Source organism: Staurois parvus, unplaced genomic scaffold (assembly GCF_062004578.1).
Source record: "Staurois parvus isolate SC_StPar_1 unplaced genomic scaffold, SC_StPar_1.0 ptg000950l, whole genome shotgun sequence".
In the NCBI taxonomy this organism is placed as follows: Eukaryota; Metazoa; Chordata; class Amphibia; order Anura; family Ranidae; genus Staurois; species Staurois parvus.
The window spans coordinates 879,842-899,562 of NW_028318746.1; the positions used below are offsets into that span (position 1 = coordinate 879,842).

Consider the following 19,721-nt stretch of genomic DNA (forward strand, 5'->3'; position numbering starts at 1 on the left):
AGTCAGCAATGGCAGACACCAGCTTTATGTGACAGGTAAATGGGCACTTAGACAAGTTTCTTTAAAGCTGAACTCCATCCAAACAGCACAATATATAGAAAGAAATGTGTGATTTTGTTGGGCCACAATTGTGATTTACACAACCCATGCCACACTGAACAGCCAGCAGGGAGACACCACTTCCTCTATTACATTATCTCAGCCCCCAGCCTGCTGACCAAACAATGGTGAAGAAGTAGCAGACTGATAACCTCATGCTAAAGGTAGCCATACACTGCTAGATTTCTTTCGCTCAGCATGAGCTTTTATTGTAGAGCTATTGGTCTGACTCAGAAGGGGGTGTGACAGACTTCGACAGAGAGACCACTGCTTCTGAACAGAGAGCAAAGGTTCTTCTCTGCAGCATGATGGCAGGATATAGGCTTTTCTACTGCACAGCAGGAGGTGAGCATCAACTGCAGTCTATGATTGTCCTCTCTGGTCCATGGTCACCGCCCACCTCCTGCCGTGCAACCTGGTCACCCGGGGGTTGGGGAACCCTGCACCAATGAACAATTGAGAAAAGAAGTTTTGAATATATGTGACGGGAGTCACTTTGGGTTTGGGGCCCATGGAACCCAGCTCACTTTGGAGAGGTGGGGAGACCTCTGTCTCAGCTCCCCATATCCCTCTTATGTGTAAGTCACCCTGTGCCTGTTAGGGGTACAGGGTGATCTGTCCTAATATTGGGGTGGGGGGTTGTGGATTGTTTAATGCCATGTGGTTGCATCCCACTGTTCTATTATTTGTCTTGCTTGGGAGCAAACTATTATGGGATGTATGTGTTTATGTGTATTGGCTTGGTGGCGGGTTGTCTCCAGCAGCCCTCCCTACTGATGGGACTGTCTGCTGGTGTGAAGTTTGAATATCTGTGTGTCTCTTCTTGCTAAGTGTAGATTGCCCCGCCCTGTGTCCTTATGCAGGGAGGGGGAATTGTCCCCTTAGTGTATAAAAAGCCAGGTCGAGTTTCAAATAAAGAGTTCCATGTTCAGACTGGTGTCATCTAGTCTTGTATGGTCGGCTGTGGTGTCTGTTGTCGGTGTTCGGACGAGGAAGCGGTATTATAACGGAAGTACCCAAGAGCAGTCTGGGGTCGGTTCCGTTACAATATACATACACTTTAAGACTTGGTATACAAGGTGCCTAGCACTGCCAGCATTCCCAGTACAATCCCAGTAGGGAAAGCTCCAGGGGAACACGGTTTAGTCCCCCTGGCCTGCCAAGCCCAGGGTGGCCTGATAGCTGCAGACCATTTTATTATTATAGCATGGCACAATGAAATGTATGTTTCGGGGAACATATGTACTAAGCTGTCTGGATAAGGATAGGTTAAGGCCCCATTCACCTTGCATCTTGTGACTGTGCATCTTTTGTGTGTCACACATAGGGCAGCCCATTTATTTGAATGGGCTGCCCTACTTACGATAAAAGAGACTCCTGGACCTCTTTTGGGCATAGAGCTTGGCACATGTTTTAGCACGGTTGCTATGCATGAAAATGAACATCTTCTGGCCGTGTTTAGGGTGCCATTAACAATGAATGGCACTACTACCATGACATGCATTTTTTGTGCATTTCGTGAACGCATGCAGAAGCATTTTCATTCATGGACACGCAGATGTACATGGCTACAAAGTCTGAATTCACATTGACTTGCAGTAAAATACAGGGAAAATGCATCTATTTCCATCCATTTTGGCCCCTTTCACACCTGACCATTTTGCAGCATGAAGCTCCAAAATGCTTGAGGAGCAAATATAAATTATTCTCAATGGAGTTGCTTCACATCTCCACTCCAAGTAGCCTGAAGCTCAAACACGTTCTGGAACATTTTTTGTAGCTCAAACTTGGCAATTTACATGTTTTTGGTGGCGTTTTTATACCTATAGAAATGAATGGAAACGCACGATTTGTGTTTTTTTTGCACGTATTCGTGCAATTTTCTGCTCAAATAAAAAAAAATAGTAATATATGAAAAAATAAAATGCAAAATAAATACACAAATAAAAATCATCATAAATAAAATATGTAATAATAAATTATTAACCCCTATTCTTATTATAATAAAATAAAAACTCAAAATAATAATAATAATAATAATAATAATAATAATATATTGTGTGTTAGGATGTTTTATTTTACTATTTTTAATAATTTATTGGGGGTTAATGTTAAATTTATATTACATAGTATTCATTAATGATTATTTGTATTTATTTTGCATTTATTAATTTTGTTAATAGCACCCTAAACCCTAACAAAAAAAAAAAAAAAAAAAAAAAGGAGGAGGAAGAAGAAGGAGGAGGAGGAGGAGGAGGAGGAAGAAGAGGAGGAGGAGGAGGAGGAAGAGGAAGAAGAGGAGGAGGGAGAGGAGGAGGAAGAAGAGGAAGAGGAGGAGGAAGAAGAGGAGGAAGAAGAGGAAGAGGAGGAGGAAGAAGAGGAGGAAAATATTAACCCTAATACTAACCCTAACCTATCCTTAACTCTAACCCCTTACTGTAGCAAAAAAAAATAAAAATAAAAAAAAAAGAAGTAAAAGCTGATGGAAAAGCTAACAAAGCTGAAAGACCTAGTTCTCTATTAGCTAAAAAAACACACACAAATCACGCAAGAAATGTGCGCAAAAACTGCTTGAATTCACTATGCTCATGCAGCCTGAATTATGTGTTTTTTCTACATACACCACTAGCTCATTAAAAATAAACATGCCGCTTTAACACCGCTCCTTCCAGTAATGCCACTACTGCGTGTACAGACCATTCGAAAAATACATAAACAGCTATTATTGATTACACGTGTGAATGGGCCAGAGAAGGCTGGGATCACTTTCTTCAGGGAAAGAGGGACTGCAAATGTAAGGAAGCCAAGCATCCATGTCTACGCCAGTCACCTGTCCTGAACCTGTCCTACGTGAGCCAAGCTCCCCTGTTTACGTACGTGAGCCAAGCTCCCCTGTTTACGTACGTGAGCCAAGCTCCCCTGTTTACGTACCCTACGCCAACAAACCTTCTAAGTATCCTTGGATAACGCTCATCCTACGCACTCTCTACGCTAGTTCACTTTGCTTTTGTGCGCAATGTCCGGCCCCCCGACCCACGTGGCGTCTCTGCGTAGAGCTAGCTGAAACGCAGCGTGCGTTCCAGAACACGGAAGTGTAGTGGAAATTGTGGACTATGTCATCATTAAGCGCCGAAGGATGCTTTTACGGTAGCTGAATGTGAGGGGAGCAAGAGAACAGAGGTGGCTGTTTTACATGGTGAGTATTAGAAGGACTAGAGATGGAGCCCTCACCATTGACTAGGGACAGAGGCTGGTGGGAAAGGCAAGCTGGGACTTGTAGTGGAGAGAAGACACAATGGGGTTTATTTACTATACTGTAGAGTACAAAATCAGGCTCACGTCTGCAAAGTAACCAATCAGCTTCTAACCTTATCTTGTTCAATTAGGCTTTGGCAATAAAATCTGGAAGCTGATTGGTTTCCATGCAGAAGTGAGCCTGATTTTGCACTCTCCAGCTTTAGTAAATAAACCCCCATGGGTCCAATGAAGTGTCGTGTATTTATAGACGTGGAGAGTGCTGACCAGTGAGAAGAATACTGCTTGCCTTCTGACCACAATTAACTCCAACATTTAAAGTGGAACTCTAGGTGTGGGAAAATAATCTCCACCAGGTGACCTGTGTACATATATAGTCCCCATTCACTCCTGTGCAATGTGCATTTGTCCTGCTATAGTATATGACAGCCTATTCACTTGGGCTGTCAAATGCTCCAAAGCAGCTCCTGTGTGTTTTGGTGTGACAAATGGCGTCTGCTAGCTGCATTTGGGTTGTAATAAAACTGGAACTACACCCATCAATTTAATGGTTTCAGAAATCAGTTACGTTCCCGGCTTGCCAGGAATGATAACTGTCACAGTTGCCTGTGTTTTCAAGCAAATTGTCAAATGGCTGGTGTCATAACTGATCACATGTGCTGCACCATGGCAACTGCAGATCAAACAGAGGCCAAGATGGCAGCTTCCTTGGCTGAAAAGGAAAAGAGGGTTTCTGTTTTAGGAAATGAGGCCCATTCAAACATTTGTGTGCCGGAAACGTACACAAATCGTGCATTGTTTTGCCATTATTTCTTACTGACACCCTAAATGCAGCCAGCAGATCCATGTTTTATCACAAAAACAAACGAGCAAGGCCCACTGCCAAAAAAAGGTGTAGGAGCTATTTTGGCATGCGTAGGGCAGCCTATTCAAGGGAATAGGTTGTCATATGCTGTTGCATGACAAACGCACAAAAAAAGTGTGTAAAAATGTGCACAGTGCAGGTGTGAATTGGGCTTAATGACACTGCAAGCATTTTTTGGTGCATTTTTGAGAAAAGTGCGGAGAAATGCACGTTTTTTCAATGCGGTCCCAGAACACAGATGTGTGAATGGGTCCTAAAGGTGTTGGAACTTCAGAGCAGATTCATCCCTGTTCTGAGGTCTCCATGTCCTTCCTCAGGCTGACTGACATTTCCAGAAAAATTAGCTTGCATCCTTTGAACCCCTCTCTAACCACAACCCCCATTTTTTGTAGTTCAATGAGCTGCGGGCTCGGTAATTTCCCACGCCTGCATCTCACATGACCCAGCACACAGCTCACTGGAGTATAGAAAGCGAGAGTTCAGATTAGCAAGGAGTTTGGAGGGTGACTACGTTCGTTCGGGACTTTCAGCAGACATTACCTAGTGAAGAATTGATTACTGTCATTTAATACATACAGACCTAGAAGATTCTGCACCAGAGAATGTTTGGTGAATATCACATTCACCCCTCGTCAGGTTGTTTTTTGTTGTCTTTGTCACATTGGGGTGATTTCCCTTCATTTCCTGTCCCAGAGATGCAACAGAGAAGAAGAAGAAATCTCTACAAACTTAGAGGAAGTCCCTACCAAGACAGTTGTCACCAGAACTAGTGTCCCCATTCCAAGATTTTTCCTGTATGCCTGTTCTGTGGACTTCTAGCAATGAGCTCAGGCATGTTCAGATATGAATCTGAACCTGCCTGAGTTATTCTGCCTGAAAACTGTCAAAGTGAAAGGCAGTCATAGGCAGCCCAGGTATTCCCGGCTTTGCAGCTGCTCATTTGCAAGAGGCATGTATAGGCGTGGCTGCGGGGCAGGTGATGGCTCGGCTGCCTATGTGGTCCTAATGCTTCTCCACAGCATAAGGATTACTAATAATCAATGTTGATTGAGAGAGTGAAGTTCTGCTTCAAGAAGATTAGTGTGCTGTAACTGCCCTGATCACCAATGTCACCGGGATATGAAAGTGAGAGTAAATCCAAAATTTTGAGTAGTCCCCAGAACAGAAATAGAGGGGAAACCTTCCAATGAGTACACTTGTTTCTGTGACAACATCTGTGAGCAAATCTTTTTCACATTGGAAAGATATCCTCTCACTTTTTGCACAGTCTACAGGACAGGAAGCAAAGGAAATTGCTCTCAAACAGAGATGCCAAAAAAAAAGTTTATATCCCTCCCTTACTCTACCTACAAAATGCCAGATCTCAATCCAGGACTGTGCCAAGAGCACTGGCTGGCTCTCTTTGCTCTCTCTCTTTCCTCACTGGGCATGGAGGCAGCAGCGGGAGCTGAAAATCACAGCCTGTGAGGAAGAAGCAGGGGACAGGGCTCAGCCCTGCTCTGTGTATCAATGGACACAAAGACCGTGGCTTGGGATCAAGCCTGCATGAGTGCCCCTATAGCAGGCGTCTTGCTATGGGGGCAATCGGAAGAGGGAGGATCCAGGACTGCCGGCGGAGGACCTGAGAAGAGGAGTAAGTATACCATATATGTTATTTAAAACAAATTCCCTTTACATTCACTTTAAAGGAGACGTTCATCTTTTGTAACGTGTTACACTCATATTCAGAGCACCATCCCCCCATGATCCCCCATTTTGACAGCAAATGGGGAATCTTCTCCCTCCACTCTCTGCCACAATCTAAAAAAAAATGTGGCCTTGCAGGGCTCTGTCCACCTAGCTTCGTCATTCCTTTACAGCAGTGGTTCTCAACCTTTCTAATGCCGCGACCCCTTAATACAGTTCCTCATGTTGTGGTGACCCCCAACCATAAAATTATTTTCGTTGCTACTTCATAACTGTAATTTTGCAGTGGGAGGAGTAGTGCCATGTCATTGGTGTCAGTGGAAGGAGTAGTGCCCCATCACTGATGTCAGTGGGATGAATAGTGCCCCATCGTTGGTATCAGTGGGAGGAATAGTGCCCCATCGTTGGTATCAGTGGGAGGAATAGTGCCCCATCACTGATGTCAGTGGGATGAATAGTGCCCCATCATTGGTATCAGTGAGAGGAATAGTGCCCCATCGTTGGTATCAGTGGGAGGAATAGTGCCCCATCACTGATGTCAGTGGGATGAATAGTGCCCCATCATTGGTATCAGTGGGAGGAATAGTGCCCCATCGTTGGTATCAGTGGGAGGAATAGTGCCCCATCACTGGTGTCAGTGGGAGGAATAGTGCCCCATCACTGGTGTCAGTGGGAGGAATAGTGCCCCATCACTGGTGTCAGTGGGAGGAATAGTGCCCCATCACTGGTGTCAGTGGGAGGAATAGTGCCCCATCACTGGTGTCAGTGGGAGGAATAGTGCCCCATCGTTGGTATCAGTGGGAGGAATAGTGCCCCATCATTGGTATCAGTGGGAGGAATAGTGCCCCATCACTGATGTCAGTGGGATGAATAGTGCCCCATCACTGGTGTCAGTGGGAGGAATAGTGCCCCATCACTGGTGTCAGTGGGAGGAATAGTGCCCCATCACTGGTGTCAGTGGGAGGAATAGTGCCCCATCGTTGGTGTCAGTGGGAGGAATAGTGCCCCATCGTTGGTGTCAGTGGGAGGAATAGTGCCCCATCGTTGGTATCAGTGGGAGGAATAGTGCCCCATCGTTGGTATCAGTGGGAGGAATAGTGCCCCATCGTTGGTATCAGTGGGAGGAATAGTGCCCCATCGTTGGTGTCAGTGGGAGGAATAGTGCCCCATCGTTGGTGTCAGTGGGAGGAATAGTGCCCCATCGTTGGTGTCAGTGGGAGGAATAGTGCCCCATCGTTGGTGTCAGTGGGAGGAATAGTGCCCCATCGTTGGTGTCAGTGGGAGGAATAGTGCCCCATCGTTGGAGTCAGTGGGAGGAATAGTGCCCCATCGTTGGTGTCAGTGCGAGGAATAGTGCCCCATCATTGGTGTCAGTGGGAGGAGTAGTGCCCCATCATTGGTGTCAGTGGGGGGAGTAGTGCCCCATCACTGGTGTCAGTGGGAGGAATAGTGCTCCATCACTGGTGTCAGTGGGGGGAGTAGTGCCCCATCACTGGTGTCAGTGGGAGGAGTAGTGCTCCATCACTGGTGTCAGTGGGAGGAATAGTGCCACATCATTGGTGTCAGTGGGAGGAATAGTGCCCCATCATTGGTGTCAGTGGGGGGAGTAGTGCCCCATCATTGGTGTCAGTGGGGGGAGTAGTGCCCCATCATTGGTGTCAGTGGGGGGAGTAGTGCCCCATCATTGGTGTCAGTGGGGGGAGTAGTGCCCCATCATTGGTGTCAGTGGGGGGAGTAGTGCCCCATCATTGGTGTCAGTGGGAGGAATAGTGCCCCATCACTGGTGTCAGTGGGGGGAGTAGTGCCCCATCACTGGTGTCAGTGGGAGTAGTGCCCCATCACTGGTGTCAGTGGGAGGAATAGTGCCACATCATTGGTGTCAGTGGGAGGAATAGTGCCCCATCATTGGTGTCAGTGGGAGGAATAGTGCCCCATCATTGATGTCAGTGTGGTGGAGGGGAGAATAGTGCCCCATCATTGGGGTCGGGGGGAAATAGTGTCCCATCGTTGGTGTCAGTGGGGGGAGGAATAGTGCCCCATCATTGGTGTCAGTGGGAGGAATAGTGCCCCATCATTGATGTCAGTGTGGTGGAGGGGAGAATAGTGCCCCATTATTGGGGTCAGGGGGGGGGGGAAATAGTGCCCCATCGTTGGTGTCAGTGGGGGGAGGAATAGTGCCCCATCGTTGGTGTCAGTGGGGGGAGGAATAGTGCCCCATCGTTGGTGTCAGTGGGGGGGAGGAATAGTGCCCCATCGTTGGTGTCAGTGGGGGGAGGAATAGTGCCCCATCGTTGGTGTCAGTGGGGGGAGGAATAGTGCCCCATCGTTGGTGTCAGTGGGGGGAGGAATAGTGCCCCATCGTTGGTGTCAGTGGGGGGAGGAATAGTGCCCCATCGTTGGTGTCAGTGGGGGGAGGAATAGTGCCCCATCGTTGGTGTCAGTGGGGGGAGGAATAGTGCCCCATCGTTGGTGTCAGTGGGGGGAGGAATAGTGCCCCATCGTTGGTGTCAGTTGGGGGAGGAATAGTGCCCCATCGTTGGTGTCAGTGGGGGGAGGAATAGTGCCCCATCGTTGGTGTCAGTGGGGGGAGGAATAGTGCCCCATCGTTGGTGTCAGTGGGGGGAGGAATAGTGCCCCATCGTTGGTATTAGTGACACAAATGATGGGGCACTATTCCTCCCACTGACACCAATGATACTTACCTTGCTGACCCCTGCTCCAGCCTGGGCTCGCTCTCTCACTTACCTGTCAGCTGTCTTCCTTCTCTGGCCGTTCTCCTCTTCACTCGCTCCGGCAGCTCCCTCGATCTTCTTTGATGTACGCGCGCTGCCGCTCGGCTCCTCCTCTCCAAGCTCCACCTCCTCGCCGGTGATTGGCCGCCTGTGTGCCTCTCCTGAGCTACAGTTCCGGTGGCCAATCAGCGGCGAGGAGGCGGAGCTGCTGAGCGACCACGGAGGTGTGGCCAGGTGACAGGAGCAGCGTATCATCCCGCCCACACATCGCCTGAGACGGAGGAGCGGTGTCTCGGTTCCTAAGACCATCGGAAATATGTGTTTTCCGATGGTCTTAGGCGACCCCTGGGAAATGGTCGTTCGACCCCCAGGTTGAGAACCGCTGCTTTACAGTGTTTGTGACTGGGAAAACTACAAGTACTCAGCCTTTGAGGCTGATGGCTTGTAGTTCTACCAGGGAGCTGTTGAACGCTCTAGTAGTTCATTGAGTCTTCCTGTCAGTGTGTAATAGCCTGCCCGAATCAGAGGTACGGGCAGACAGCTACACAGTTTGCAGGACTGTGGCATTAAACCCACAAGCTGCTGATCGTGGGTGCAATGCTTTACAGGTTTCTAACATAAAAAAAAAAATGCATAGTTTTTTACCTGCAAAAAAATATGCATTTATTATTTTTTGTAAAGGTGAACTTACCTTTTGAACATGTAGTTATGCCTACATAGGGCAGTATCTTTTGTTTTCACTAGGACTCTTGGGCAAAGTTGGGTAGTATTTGCTATGGCAAAGGCAAATGGGCAGGACTGATGTTTGCATCTGCTTTTCATCTGACTCTTCTGTCTTTCTTTCTTACTTAAAGCTACCCCTGCCCCCTCTTCCTGAAGCTCAGCTCTTCCAGTTTGGCTTCCAGGATTCACTGTATACTGTACAAAGAAACATACAAGCGTCATATAAGTGTAGCAGTAAATAAATACAAGTCACTGACAAAAAGGAGGTAATAAAAAGCTCATCAGTATACAGTGGATATAAAAAGTCTACACACCCCTGTTAAGATGTCGGATTTCTGTTACTTAAAAAAATGAGACAAAGATAAATAATTTCAGAACTTTTTCCACCTCTAATATAACCTATAAACAGTACAACTCAGTTGAACAACAAACAGAAATCTTTTAGGTGGAGGGAAGTAAAAACAAAAAACTAAAATAATATGGTTGCATAAGTGTGCACACCCTTAAACTAATACTTTGTGGAAGCACTTTTTGATGTGAATCCAGCAGTCTTTTTGGCTATGAGTCTATCAGCATGGCACATCTTGACTTGGCAATATTTGTCCACTCTTCCTTGCAAAATCACTCCAAGTCTGTCTTTGGCATCTCCTGTGCACAGCCCTCTTCAGATCACCCCACAGATTTTCCATCAGATTCAGGTCTGGGCTCTGGCTGGGCCATTCCAAATCTTCTTCTGGAGAAGCCATTTCTTTGTTGATTTGGGTGTATGCTTTGGGTGGTTTTCATGCTGAAAGATGAAGTTCCTCTTCATGTTCAGCTTTCTAGCAGAAGTCTGAAGGTTTTGTGCCAATATTGACTGGTATTTGGAACTGTTTATAATTCCCTCTACCTTGACTAAGGCCCCATTTCCAGCTGAAGAAAAATAGCCCCAAAGCATGATGCTGTCACCACCATGCTTCACTGTGGGTATGGTGTTCTTTTGGTGATGTGCAGTGTTGTTTTTGTGCCAAACATATCTTTTGGAATTATGGCCAAAAGGTTCCACCTTGGTTTCATCAGGCATAACACATTTCCCACATGCTTTTGGGAGACTTCAGATATGTGTTTGCAAAATTTAGCTGGGCTTGGATGTTTTCTTCATAAGAAAAGGTTTCCGTTTTGCCACTCTACCCCATGGCCCAGACATATGAAGAATGTGGGAGATTTTTGTCACATGTACCACACAGCCAGTACTTGCCAAATATTCCTGCAGCTCCTTTAATGTGGCTGTAGGCCTCTTGGCAGCCTCCCAGACCAGTTTTATTCTCGTCTTTTCATCAATTTTGGAGGGACATCCAGTTCTTGGTAATGTCACTGTTGCGCCATATTTTATTCACTTGATAACTATCTTCACTGTGTTCCATGGCATATCTAATGCCTTGGAAATTCTTTTGTACCCTTCTCTTGACTGATACCTTTTAACAATTAGATCCCTCTTGTAATTTGGAAGCTCTGTGCAGACCATGGCTTTTGCTGTAGGATGCAACTAAGAAAATGTCAGGAAAGACCTACTAGAATAGCTGAACTTTTTATGGGGTTAATCAGATGCACTTTAAATGATGGCAGGTGTGTACTGACTCCTGTATAACATGATTTTGAATGTGATTGCTTAATTCTGAACACAGCTACATGCCTAGTTATAAGAGGGTGTGCACATATGCAACCACATTATTTTAGTTTTTTATGTTTTCTTCCCCCCCTGAAAGATTTCAGTTTGTTTTTCAATTGAGTTGTACAGTTTATAAGTCACATTAAAGGTGGAAAAAGTTCTGAAATTATTTCTTTGTCTAATTTTTTTACATTTTAAAAGGGGTGTGTAGACTTTTTATATCCACTGTATCACTGTAAAGGGTGTCTGGTATGCTGACTCCAGCCACAGATGATAAAATGAACACCGGAGGTTCCTATGGAGCGGCCCCAGCTGGGAATCAAAGCCTTCTGGGGACAGCAGGGGTGGTGGACGTGATTTCACCAATGACACGATGTAGGTATGGCGACACGTTTGCGGAGCGTGCATGCGCCTTTAGGCCATTCGGCATTAGGTAGGATGTGGTATATAAGGGCATCAGTGGCCGTAAAACAAGACGTCCTGGCTGATCCGGTGCAACCCACAAAAAACAACGGATGACGAAACAATAGAATTAGATGACAGCAACTATAAACCTAAAAACAGATTGAAACAATAAAAATCTTGGTACTTACAATTGATGAATTCATTAAGTCTGTCATTACCAAAAAACCATCCCCCTGAGAAAAATGCAGAAGCGAAACTTGTGTATAAAGATAAGTAAATTTAAAACATGGTTAAATTAATAAAAATAAAATTAGTGTGAAGCCACATACAATAATGTTAATCATAAAAAGAGGCAGGAAGAAACCATCATGGAGCTGTATCCATATCAGTCATACAGCACAGTTGGTGGAACCATAATAAGTATTTTGTATATGTATCCAACTATAAATATATATTCGTAAAAAATATGAATATACTGTAGTATGTGTGTAAGGGTTATGCCCAAGGAAACATGAATATTACAACTAAAAAATATAACTGAAATAGGATAAAACTAAAAAATTTAAGACAGACAGAAAAAATAACTGTTTGATTATATTGGGTTAAAAATGAATGTCTATTTCACCATACTGACTCTATGTCCTCGTTGAGGCCCTTCGGTGCAAGCATGTCCAGTGTTTATATGTAGAAGATCTCCCTTTGCCAGGGATGTTTGCAGTGCATTGCCGCAGGAAACATGCCACCAGGAGGATGCCGAATGGCCTGAAGAAGGAGCGTGCATACCTTGCAAATGTGTCGCCAACCTACATCACATCTTTGGTGGCATCACATCCACCTCCCCTGCCGTCCGCAGAAGGCTTTGATGTCCAGCTTGGGCCGCTCCATTGGAATCTCCAGTGCTTGCTTTACCATCTGCGATATGCATCTGAGTCAGCATACCAAATGCCCTTTTCAGTGATATACTGATGAGCTTTTATTACCTCCATTTTGTGAGTTGCTTTCTTAGTGCAATACATTTGTTTATTTACTGCTACACTTAAATGGCGCTTGTGTGTTTCTTTGTATCGTTTGCACTGCAACGAGGCTTCTACGTCTAAATACAAGCTGTCTGAAGTGTGTGCACCCTCCATGGACTTTATATTTCATTGATAGACTTTGGACTTTATAAGGGACCATTCACTCTAGGAACTGCATGTGAATCACACAAACTCTGTGTGATCCACATGCAGTTCTGTGAAGTGCAGTTTCAGCCCATTCATTTTGAATGGGCTGAAATCTCACCGCACCGCTCCAAAAGTAGTGCATACACTACTTTTTTAAAGGATAAGTTCACCTTTGGGAACATGTTATATTTTCCACTCGTTTTTACGGTGAAACCTGTAACATGTTCCCATTGCTGCAGCTGCTGTCTGATTATTACTTTTGTACCATGCGATCCGATGCAGGCAAACAGTGTGTTTGTGACCTGCATGTGGTGTTAACTTTTAACTGACCCCTGGAGCAGATCACAAAGGCAATGCAATCAGAATGTAATGCAGGAAGCTGCGTGGGAATATGGCTCTCCTGCACTGCATTCATGTGTGAACGAGCATCCAGATATCCCTGGGCTAGGTCTTTTGTGTCCTGCACTATATAATTTCTCCTTTTTTGTCTCCAAGATTCACTCTAACCTGCCATTGACTAAGAATGGATGTGGTGGAAGCGTGGGTGAAGGATCAGCTTCATGAAATTCTGGGTATGAGCGATCGTCATGTGGCCCAGTTCCTCGTTGGCACTGCTCGACGGAGTTCAAGCGCTGTAGATTTCCTAAGCCGTCTAAGTAGCACAGGAGTAATCGATATCACAGATAAAGTGAAACGCTTTGCAGAGGAACTCTGGATGAAGGTGAGAGCTCTCTGTGCTCTTCGTAGACTGTAGCGTGAAAAAACAATCAAAGGTATTAATTGGTCTGTCATTAGACTAAGAATACAGGATGTTTGATGTAAAATGTTAGTGATATTTATTGTGTGCTTAATTAGGCCTGTCTACAATGTGTTATATAGAAATTTAACTTAAATCTTACTGGTACGTATTTATTATGTTTATCAATCATTCCATCCTCTGTCTGCTATTGAAGGTAAACGTCACATACCAGTCATTATTAGAAAAGTAGTAACAATTCCCTTCTTAGAATTTTTCTATGCACTACTGACAACGTAAAACTTTATTAATGGAGTTCACATGCTGCTAAAGGTGTCCACACGTGTAATTTTTTTAGTCAATTTCAACTACTTTCGAGCCACTGGGATTTGGAAATATTGAAAATACACTGCTCAAAAAAATGAAAAGAAAAAACACATCAGATCTCAATGGGGAAAAAATATGCTGAATATCTATACTGATATGGACTGGGTGTCAGAGCCTGGGATCGAACTTGGTCCTTCTGCAGTGGGAGGCAATATCTCTTCTCACTGAGCTATCTGGAATGCTGGACAGCTCCCTTGACAATTCTTGGATAATCCTGCCTTGTGCCTTGATTTCTCTTGAACCTTGAACTCCTTGCTCCTCCAATGAACTTCCTTATAAAAGCCATGTCCATGCACTTCCTCCTTGCCAGATTATTGTGCTTTACCAGCCAATATCCCGCTTACTGTTCCTGCTGCTGTCTTCATCTACGTTACCGACCTTTGGCTTGCTACTGACTACGATTCTGCCTCATCCTATCTACTACCATTGGTGACCGACCCTTGGCTTGTGACTGACTCCGCTTTTGTTTGATCTCTGAACTGTTTGATCCGCTTTTGGTTTCCAGCCTACTCATTCCCTGGTGGGGTGATCCTGAGATCTGCGACCTGGCATTCACACACAGCCAAATCCATCTCCACCATTAGGAGCTCTGGGGAAGACCGGTGGATGCTTAGACCCCCGCACCTCAGGTGAGCCTGCGTCATTCCCAGGGTGGGCCGCTGGTGTACCAATTCTGCTGGTTTCAGGTAAGCCTTACAACTGCTGTAGCAACTGGTCTCTAAACCTGACCTTATATCGTGACAGAATAATCTGGCCCAAAACATGGAGGCCGCTATAGCAAATGCCATGGCTCCTGTCAGGCAGAAAATTTCAGAGCTGCAAGAGTTTGGTGTTACCTACCAAGAAAAATTTTCTGAACTGCAAGGTATAGTAGAAAGGCAACAGGGAGAGATTCAGGCTCTGCAGAGACAACTGCTAAACCGAGATGATCCTAGCTCACATATGCCCCAGCCCCAACCAGCTAAGTTTAATGGAGACCGCCGCCACTACAGGGGTTTCCTTAATCAATGTTGTGTATATTTCCAAATGTACCCTGCTGCGTTTCCGTCAGAGAAAAAGAAGGTAATGTTTATTATTGGGCTTCTGACTGGGGAAGCACTAGCTTGGGCCTCCCCTTATATAGAGCAGAACCATAGCATTCTGAATAATTTTGATACCTTTTTGACTGCAAAGAATCAGGTTTTTGATGATCCCAACCGTTTTGCTACTGCCGAAGCAAAATTGCATAGTCTGCGGCAGGGTAGACGCTCGGTCACTGAATATACAGCCGAATTCAGAAGTTGGATGGCAGATACCACTTGGAACCCTGCAGCACAAAAGAGCCAATTCCGCCAAGGGCTTTCTGAACAGATAAAGGATGAGCTTGCCAAAGTAGATATTCCTAATGATCTTGAGGAATTTATCCAATTGTGTATCCAAATCGATCAAAGGCTTACAGAAAGGAGGAAGGAGAGGTTGGGAATGTTTGGAAGTAATAGGGGCATGCATCTCTCTGCTAGTCCATTTGTTCAGCAGGATTCATGAGTCTCTCTGAGTTCTAACACTCCTGAGCCTATGCAGGTTGATGCGATCAAGAGATCCATTTCCATCCAGGAGAAAGAGAAGACGTTCAGAGAACTTATGTCTTTATTGTGGGGATTCTGGTCATTATGCAATTAATTGTCCTAACAAGGTTAAAAGAACTATTGCTGTGACTGATGTGATTGAGCCTGAACACATAAACTCTATAAGCCAGTCTGTCTCCCCACTGATTTCTGAAGAGAATAAAGTGAACTCTCTACTTTCTCACTTTGTTATCCCTATTAAACTTGTATCTGAGGGCTGTGAAATCTCCTGCTCAGCTATGCTGGACTCCGGGGCGGGGGGGAACTTTATGGATATAGAGTTTGCCAACAGCAATAATATTCAAGCAAGAGACACATTTACCCCTATTGATATGGAGACAGTTGATGGGTCACCCTTATCTTCAGGACCTGTTACCCATAAAACGGTTCCCCTGGTTCTGTTGTTTGAGGCTGACCATTGTGAGACCATCAGCTTTCAGCGGATTACATCACCCAAGTTTCCCATCATTCTGGGCATTCCTTGGTTCTCCACTCACAATACTGCCATTTACTGGGGAGCACGAACTATAGATTTTACATCCTCCCACTGTAAAAAATATTGCAAAAAACCTTGCCAACCAAGTCCGTCACCAACCAAGGAGGCGCTAAGTGATATAGTGGCTATCCAGTCATATGACAATTTGCCCCCACATTACCATGAGTTCCGGGATGTCTGTGACAAGAAAAATGCAGATAAATTGCCCCCTCTTCGCCCATATGATTGCCCCATTGAGCTGTTCCCAGGGGCAGAAATACCTTTTGGCCGCCTGTTCAATATGTCAGAACCTGAACTAAAAGTACTCGGGGAGTGGATCGATGATAATTTGGGAAAAGGCTTTATTATACACTCAACTTCTCCTGCAGGGGCAGTCCTGCTCTTCATTAAAAAGAAAGACTCCACCTTGCGTCTGACTACCGAGACATGAATAAAATCACTATTAAAAACCGCTATCCATTACCCTTAATCTCAGAAATGTTGGAAAGACTTCGTTCTGCCAAGATCTTTACCAAGCTTGATCTACGAGGGACATATAACCTTGTCCGCATTCGTCGAGGAGACGAATGGAAGACTGCCTTCAGAACCAGGTATGGGCATTTTGAATCCTTGGTGATGCCGTTTGGACTCTGCAACGCCCCTGCAACATTTCAACATTTTATCAACGATGTCTTTCGTGATCTGTTGGACCAATTTGTAATTGCCTATCTCAGGCATGTCCAAAGTCCGGCCCGCGGGCCATTTATGGCCCGGGGGTCGGTTTAATACGGCCCTCCAACAGCCCTCCCTGCTCTGTGTAATGTGGCCCTCCCACGGCCCTCTCTTCTATGACAGACAGTCTTCTGCTTGAGAGCAGAGGGCAGTGCGCATGCCTGACTGCGGCGCGTTCTCCCTAGTCTGTGTAAATGCGGCTGTCGCACGTCCCTCCCTTCTGTGGCAGACAGTCTTCTGCTTGAGAGCAGTGCGCATGCGTGACTGCGCCGCGCTGGGAGCAACAGAGGGCGGTGATGTCAGGGCCGGGCTTCCAGTGTGAAGTGTGTTTCTCTTCCCCTCCCAGCTGCCGAGCAGAGACTTCAGCTACAGCTACCTTTTTCACCCTTCACATTAGTGCAGGTAAGTTTTTTTAAAATTTATTTTCAATACATTGTGAAAACTCAGCTGTCAGTTGATCTTAATGTTATGAAATGAAAAATATGTCGTTTGCAATTAACTTGACATAAAATAATTTATTTGCATTTAATTGTAATGGTTCAAAAAATGTTCGGAAAAATGTTCGGCCCTCCACCATGTTCACTTCATCCAATCTGGCCCTCTTTGAAAAAAGTTTGGACACCCCTGGCCTATCTGGATGATATCCTTATCTTTTTTGATAATTGGGAAGAACACTGCAAACATGTTTGCACAGTTTTCAAAAGATTAAGGAAAAATAGACTTTACATTAAATTGGAGAAATGTGAGTTTGAACAAACCCAAATCCAGTTCTTAGGCTATATCATTTCTCCGGAGGGAGTGAGCATGGACCCCGAGAAGGTCAAAGCAGTGGTAGATTGGTCAGCACCTAGAAATGTTAAGGAAATTCAACGTTTTGTCGGGTTTGCCAACTTCTACAGAAAATTTATAAGAAACTTCTCTAGAGTGATCGCACCAATCACCCAACTTACAAAGAAAGGGGTACCCTTCGTGTGGACCTCTGAGGCACAAGCTGCGTTTGAAAAGCTGAAGACTCTTTTCACTTTCGCACCAATCTTGGTACATCCCGATCCTGAACTACCCTTTATAGTGGAAGTGGATGCTTCCAATTCTGCCGTGGGAGCGATCCTGTCTCAGCGAAGTGATGAAAAGATGCAGCTTCATCCTTGTGCCTATTTTTCCCATTTGATGTCTCCAGCCAAAATAAATTACGACATTGGGAACAAAGAGCTACTGGCAATTAAGGAAGCCTTTTTGGAATGGAGGCATCTACTATAAGGGGCTAATCACCCTGTAACTGTTCTCACTGACCATAAGAATCTGGAATTTGTTCGCTCGGCCAAGAGAGTGTCTTCTAGACAAGCACGTTGGTCGCTATTCTTTTCCAGATTTTATCATTTCATATCGACCTGGATCGAGGAATGGCAAAGCCGATGCCTTATCAAGGATGCTGTCTGAGCCTCCCCAGGATGTAATACCGAATGTTCGATTCTAACCCAAAAGAACTTTCTAGGGGCCACAAGTGCAAAGACATTCTTGAATCTTCTCAAAGAGGGGTATGAGAACGACCCACTTCTCAGTGATACTCCTAGAGACATTAACCTTGAGTACAAGAACGGGTTTTGGACTCTAGAGCATCGTCTCTATGTACCTAAGTCGGCTTGGATGGAAGTCCTCAAATTAGTGCAAGACTCCAAACTGGTGGGACACTTTGGGATGTCAAAAACAGAGGATCTTCTGGCACGTTCCTTCTGGTGGCCTTGTTATAAGAAAGATATCAAAAGCTACGTGGCCTCTTGTTTGACATGCGCACGTCATAAGACACCCCGAGCTTCTCCTTTGGGGTTGCTCCAACCACTTCCTGTTCCATCAAGGCCTTGGGAGTCAATTTCTATGGACTTTATAGTCGAATTACCTCCTTCAAGAGAAATGACTACGATCTTGGTAGTTGTCGACCGCCTTACTAAAATGGCTCATTTCATACCGGTTAAGGGGGTACCGTCTGCTAAACAAACTGCGGAGTTGATGGTTCAAGATGTTTTTAAATTACATGGAATCCCTGATGATGTGGTATCTGATAGAGGAGTACAATGTACTTCAAAATTTTGGAAAAGCTTTTGTTCAGCTTTAGGGGTAACCGTTAACCTGTCTTCTGCTTTTCATCCACAATCTAATGGTCAGACTGAGAGGACCAATCAAGTTATGGAACAGTACCTTCGGTGCTTCGTCAGTTATCTTCAGGATGACTCGGTGGACTATCTACCTATGGCAGAGTTTGCCTATAACAATGCTAAACATAGCTCCACTTCCCAAAGCCCCTTTTTCCTCAATATGGGGTATCATCCAGTTTTTATCCCGGATCTCCCTATCACAACTCAAATTCCTGCTGTTGCCAACAGATTAACTACATTGCAGGAGATTCAGGCGAAGTTGATCGAGACCTTGGGGAAGGCTCAGGAAAATTATAAAAGGGCTGCCGACAGTCATTGCAGATCACTTCCTATCTTTCATGTGGGCGACAAGGTTTGGCTATCTACCAAAAATCTGAAGGTTCATGTTCCAGCTGCAAAGTTGGGCCAAAAGTTTGTTGGACCTTTCCAGATTTCTGCTCGGATCAACCCAGTCACCTTTCGCTTAAAACTTCCTGACAGTATGAAGATTCACCCTGTGTTTCATGTATCACTTTTCAAACCATTTCATGAAAATCCTTTCTCTGGAAGAATTCTTCCTCCTCCTCCACCTGTTGAGGTACAGGGTGAAGAAGAATATGTGGTAGAGAAGATTCTTGATTCTAGGATGTTTAGAGGAAAATTGCAGTATCTTGTCCAATGGGAAGGATATGGGCAAGAGGAAAATTCTTGGGAGCCTGAAGAAAACGTCCATGCTCCTAGATTGACAGAGAAATTCACCAGAGGTTTCCTCACAAGCCTGGTCCTAAGACGTCCAGGGGACGTCCTGTGAGGAGGGGAGTACTGTCAGAGCCTGGGATCGAACCTGGTCCTTCTGCAGTGGGAGGCAATGTCTCTTCTCACTGAGCTATCTGTAATGCTGGACAGCTCCCTTGACAATTCTTGGATAATCCTGCCTTGTGCCTTGATTTCTCTTGAACCTTGAACTCCTTGCTCCTCCCATGAACTTCCTTATAAAAGCCATGTCCATGCACTTCCTCCTTGCCAGATTATTGTGCCTTACCAGCCAATATCCCGCTTACTGTTCCTGCTGCTGTCTTCAT

General features: G+C 45.2%; 1 protein-coding gene across 1 annotated transcript in view; it reads left to right on the forward strand.

Moving 5' to 3' along the window:
* Positions 1–3,182: 3,182 nt before the first annotated feature.
* Positions 3,183–19,721, forward strand: part of DHX16 (DEAH-box helicase 16) — an 81,700-nt gene continuing 65,161 nt past the window's right edge. Inside the window, exons 1-2 of the mRNA XM_089656947.1 lie at positions 3,183–3,295; positions 13,072–13,297. Of these exons, the coding sequence (XP_089513073.1) occupies positions 13,100–13,297 (198 nt within the window). The 5' untranslated portion in view covers positions 3,183–3,295; positions 13,072–13,099. The remainder of the gene's footprint in view (positions 3,296–13,071; positions 13,298–19,721) is intronic.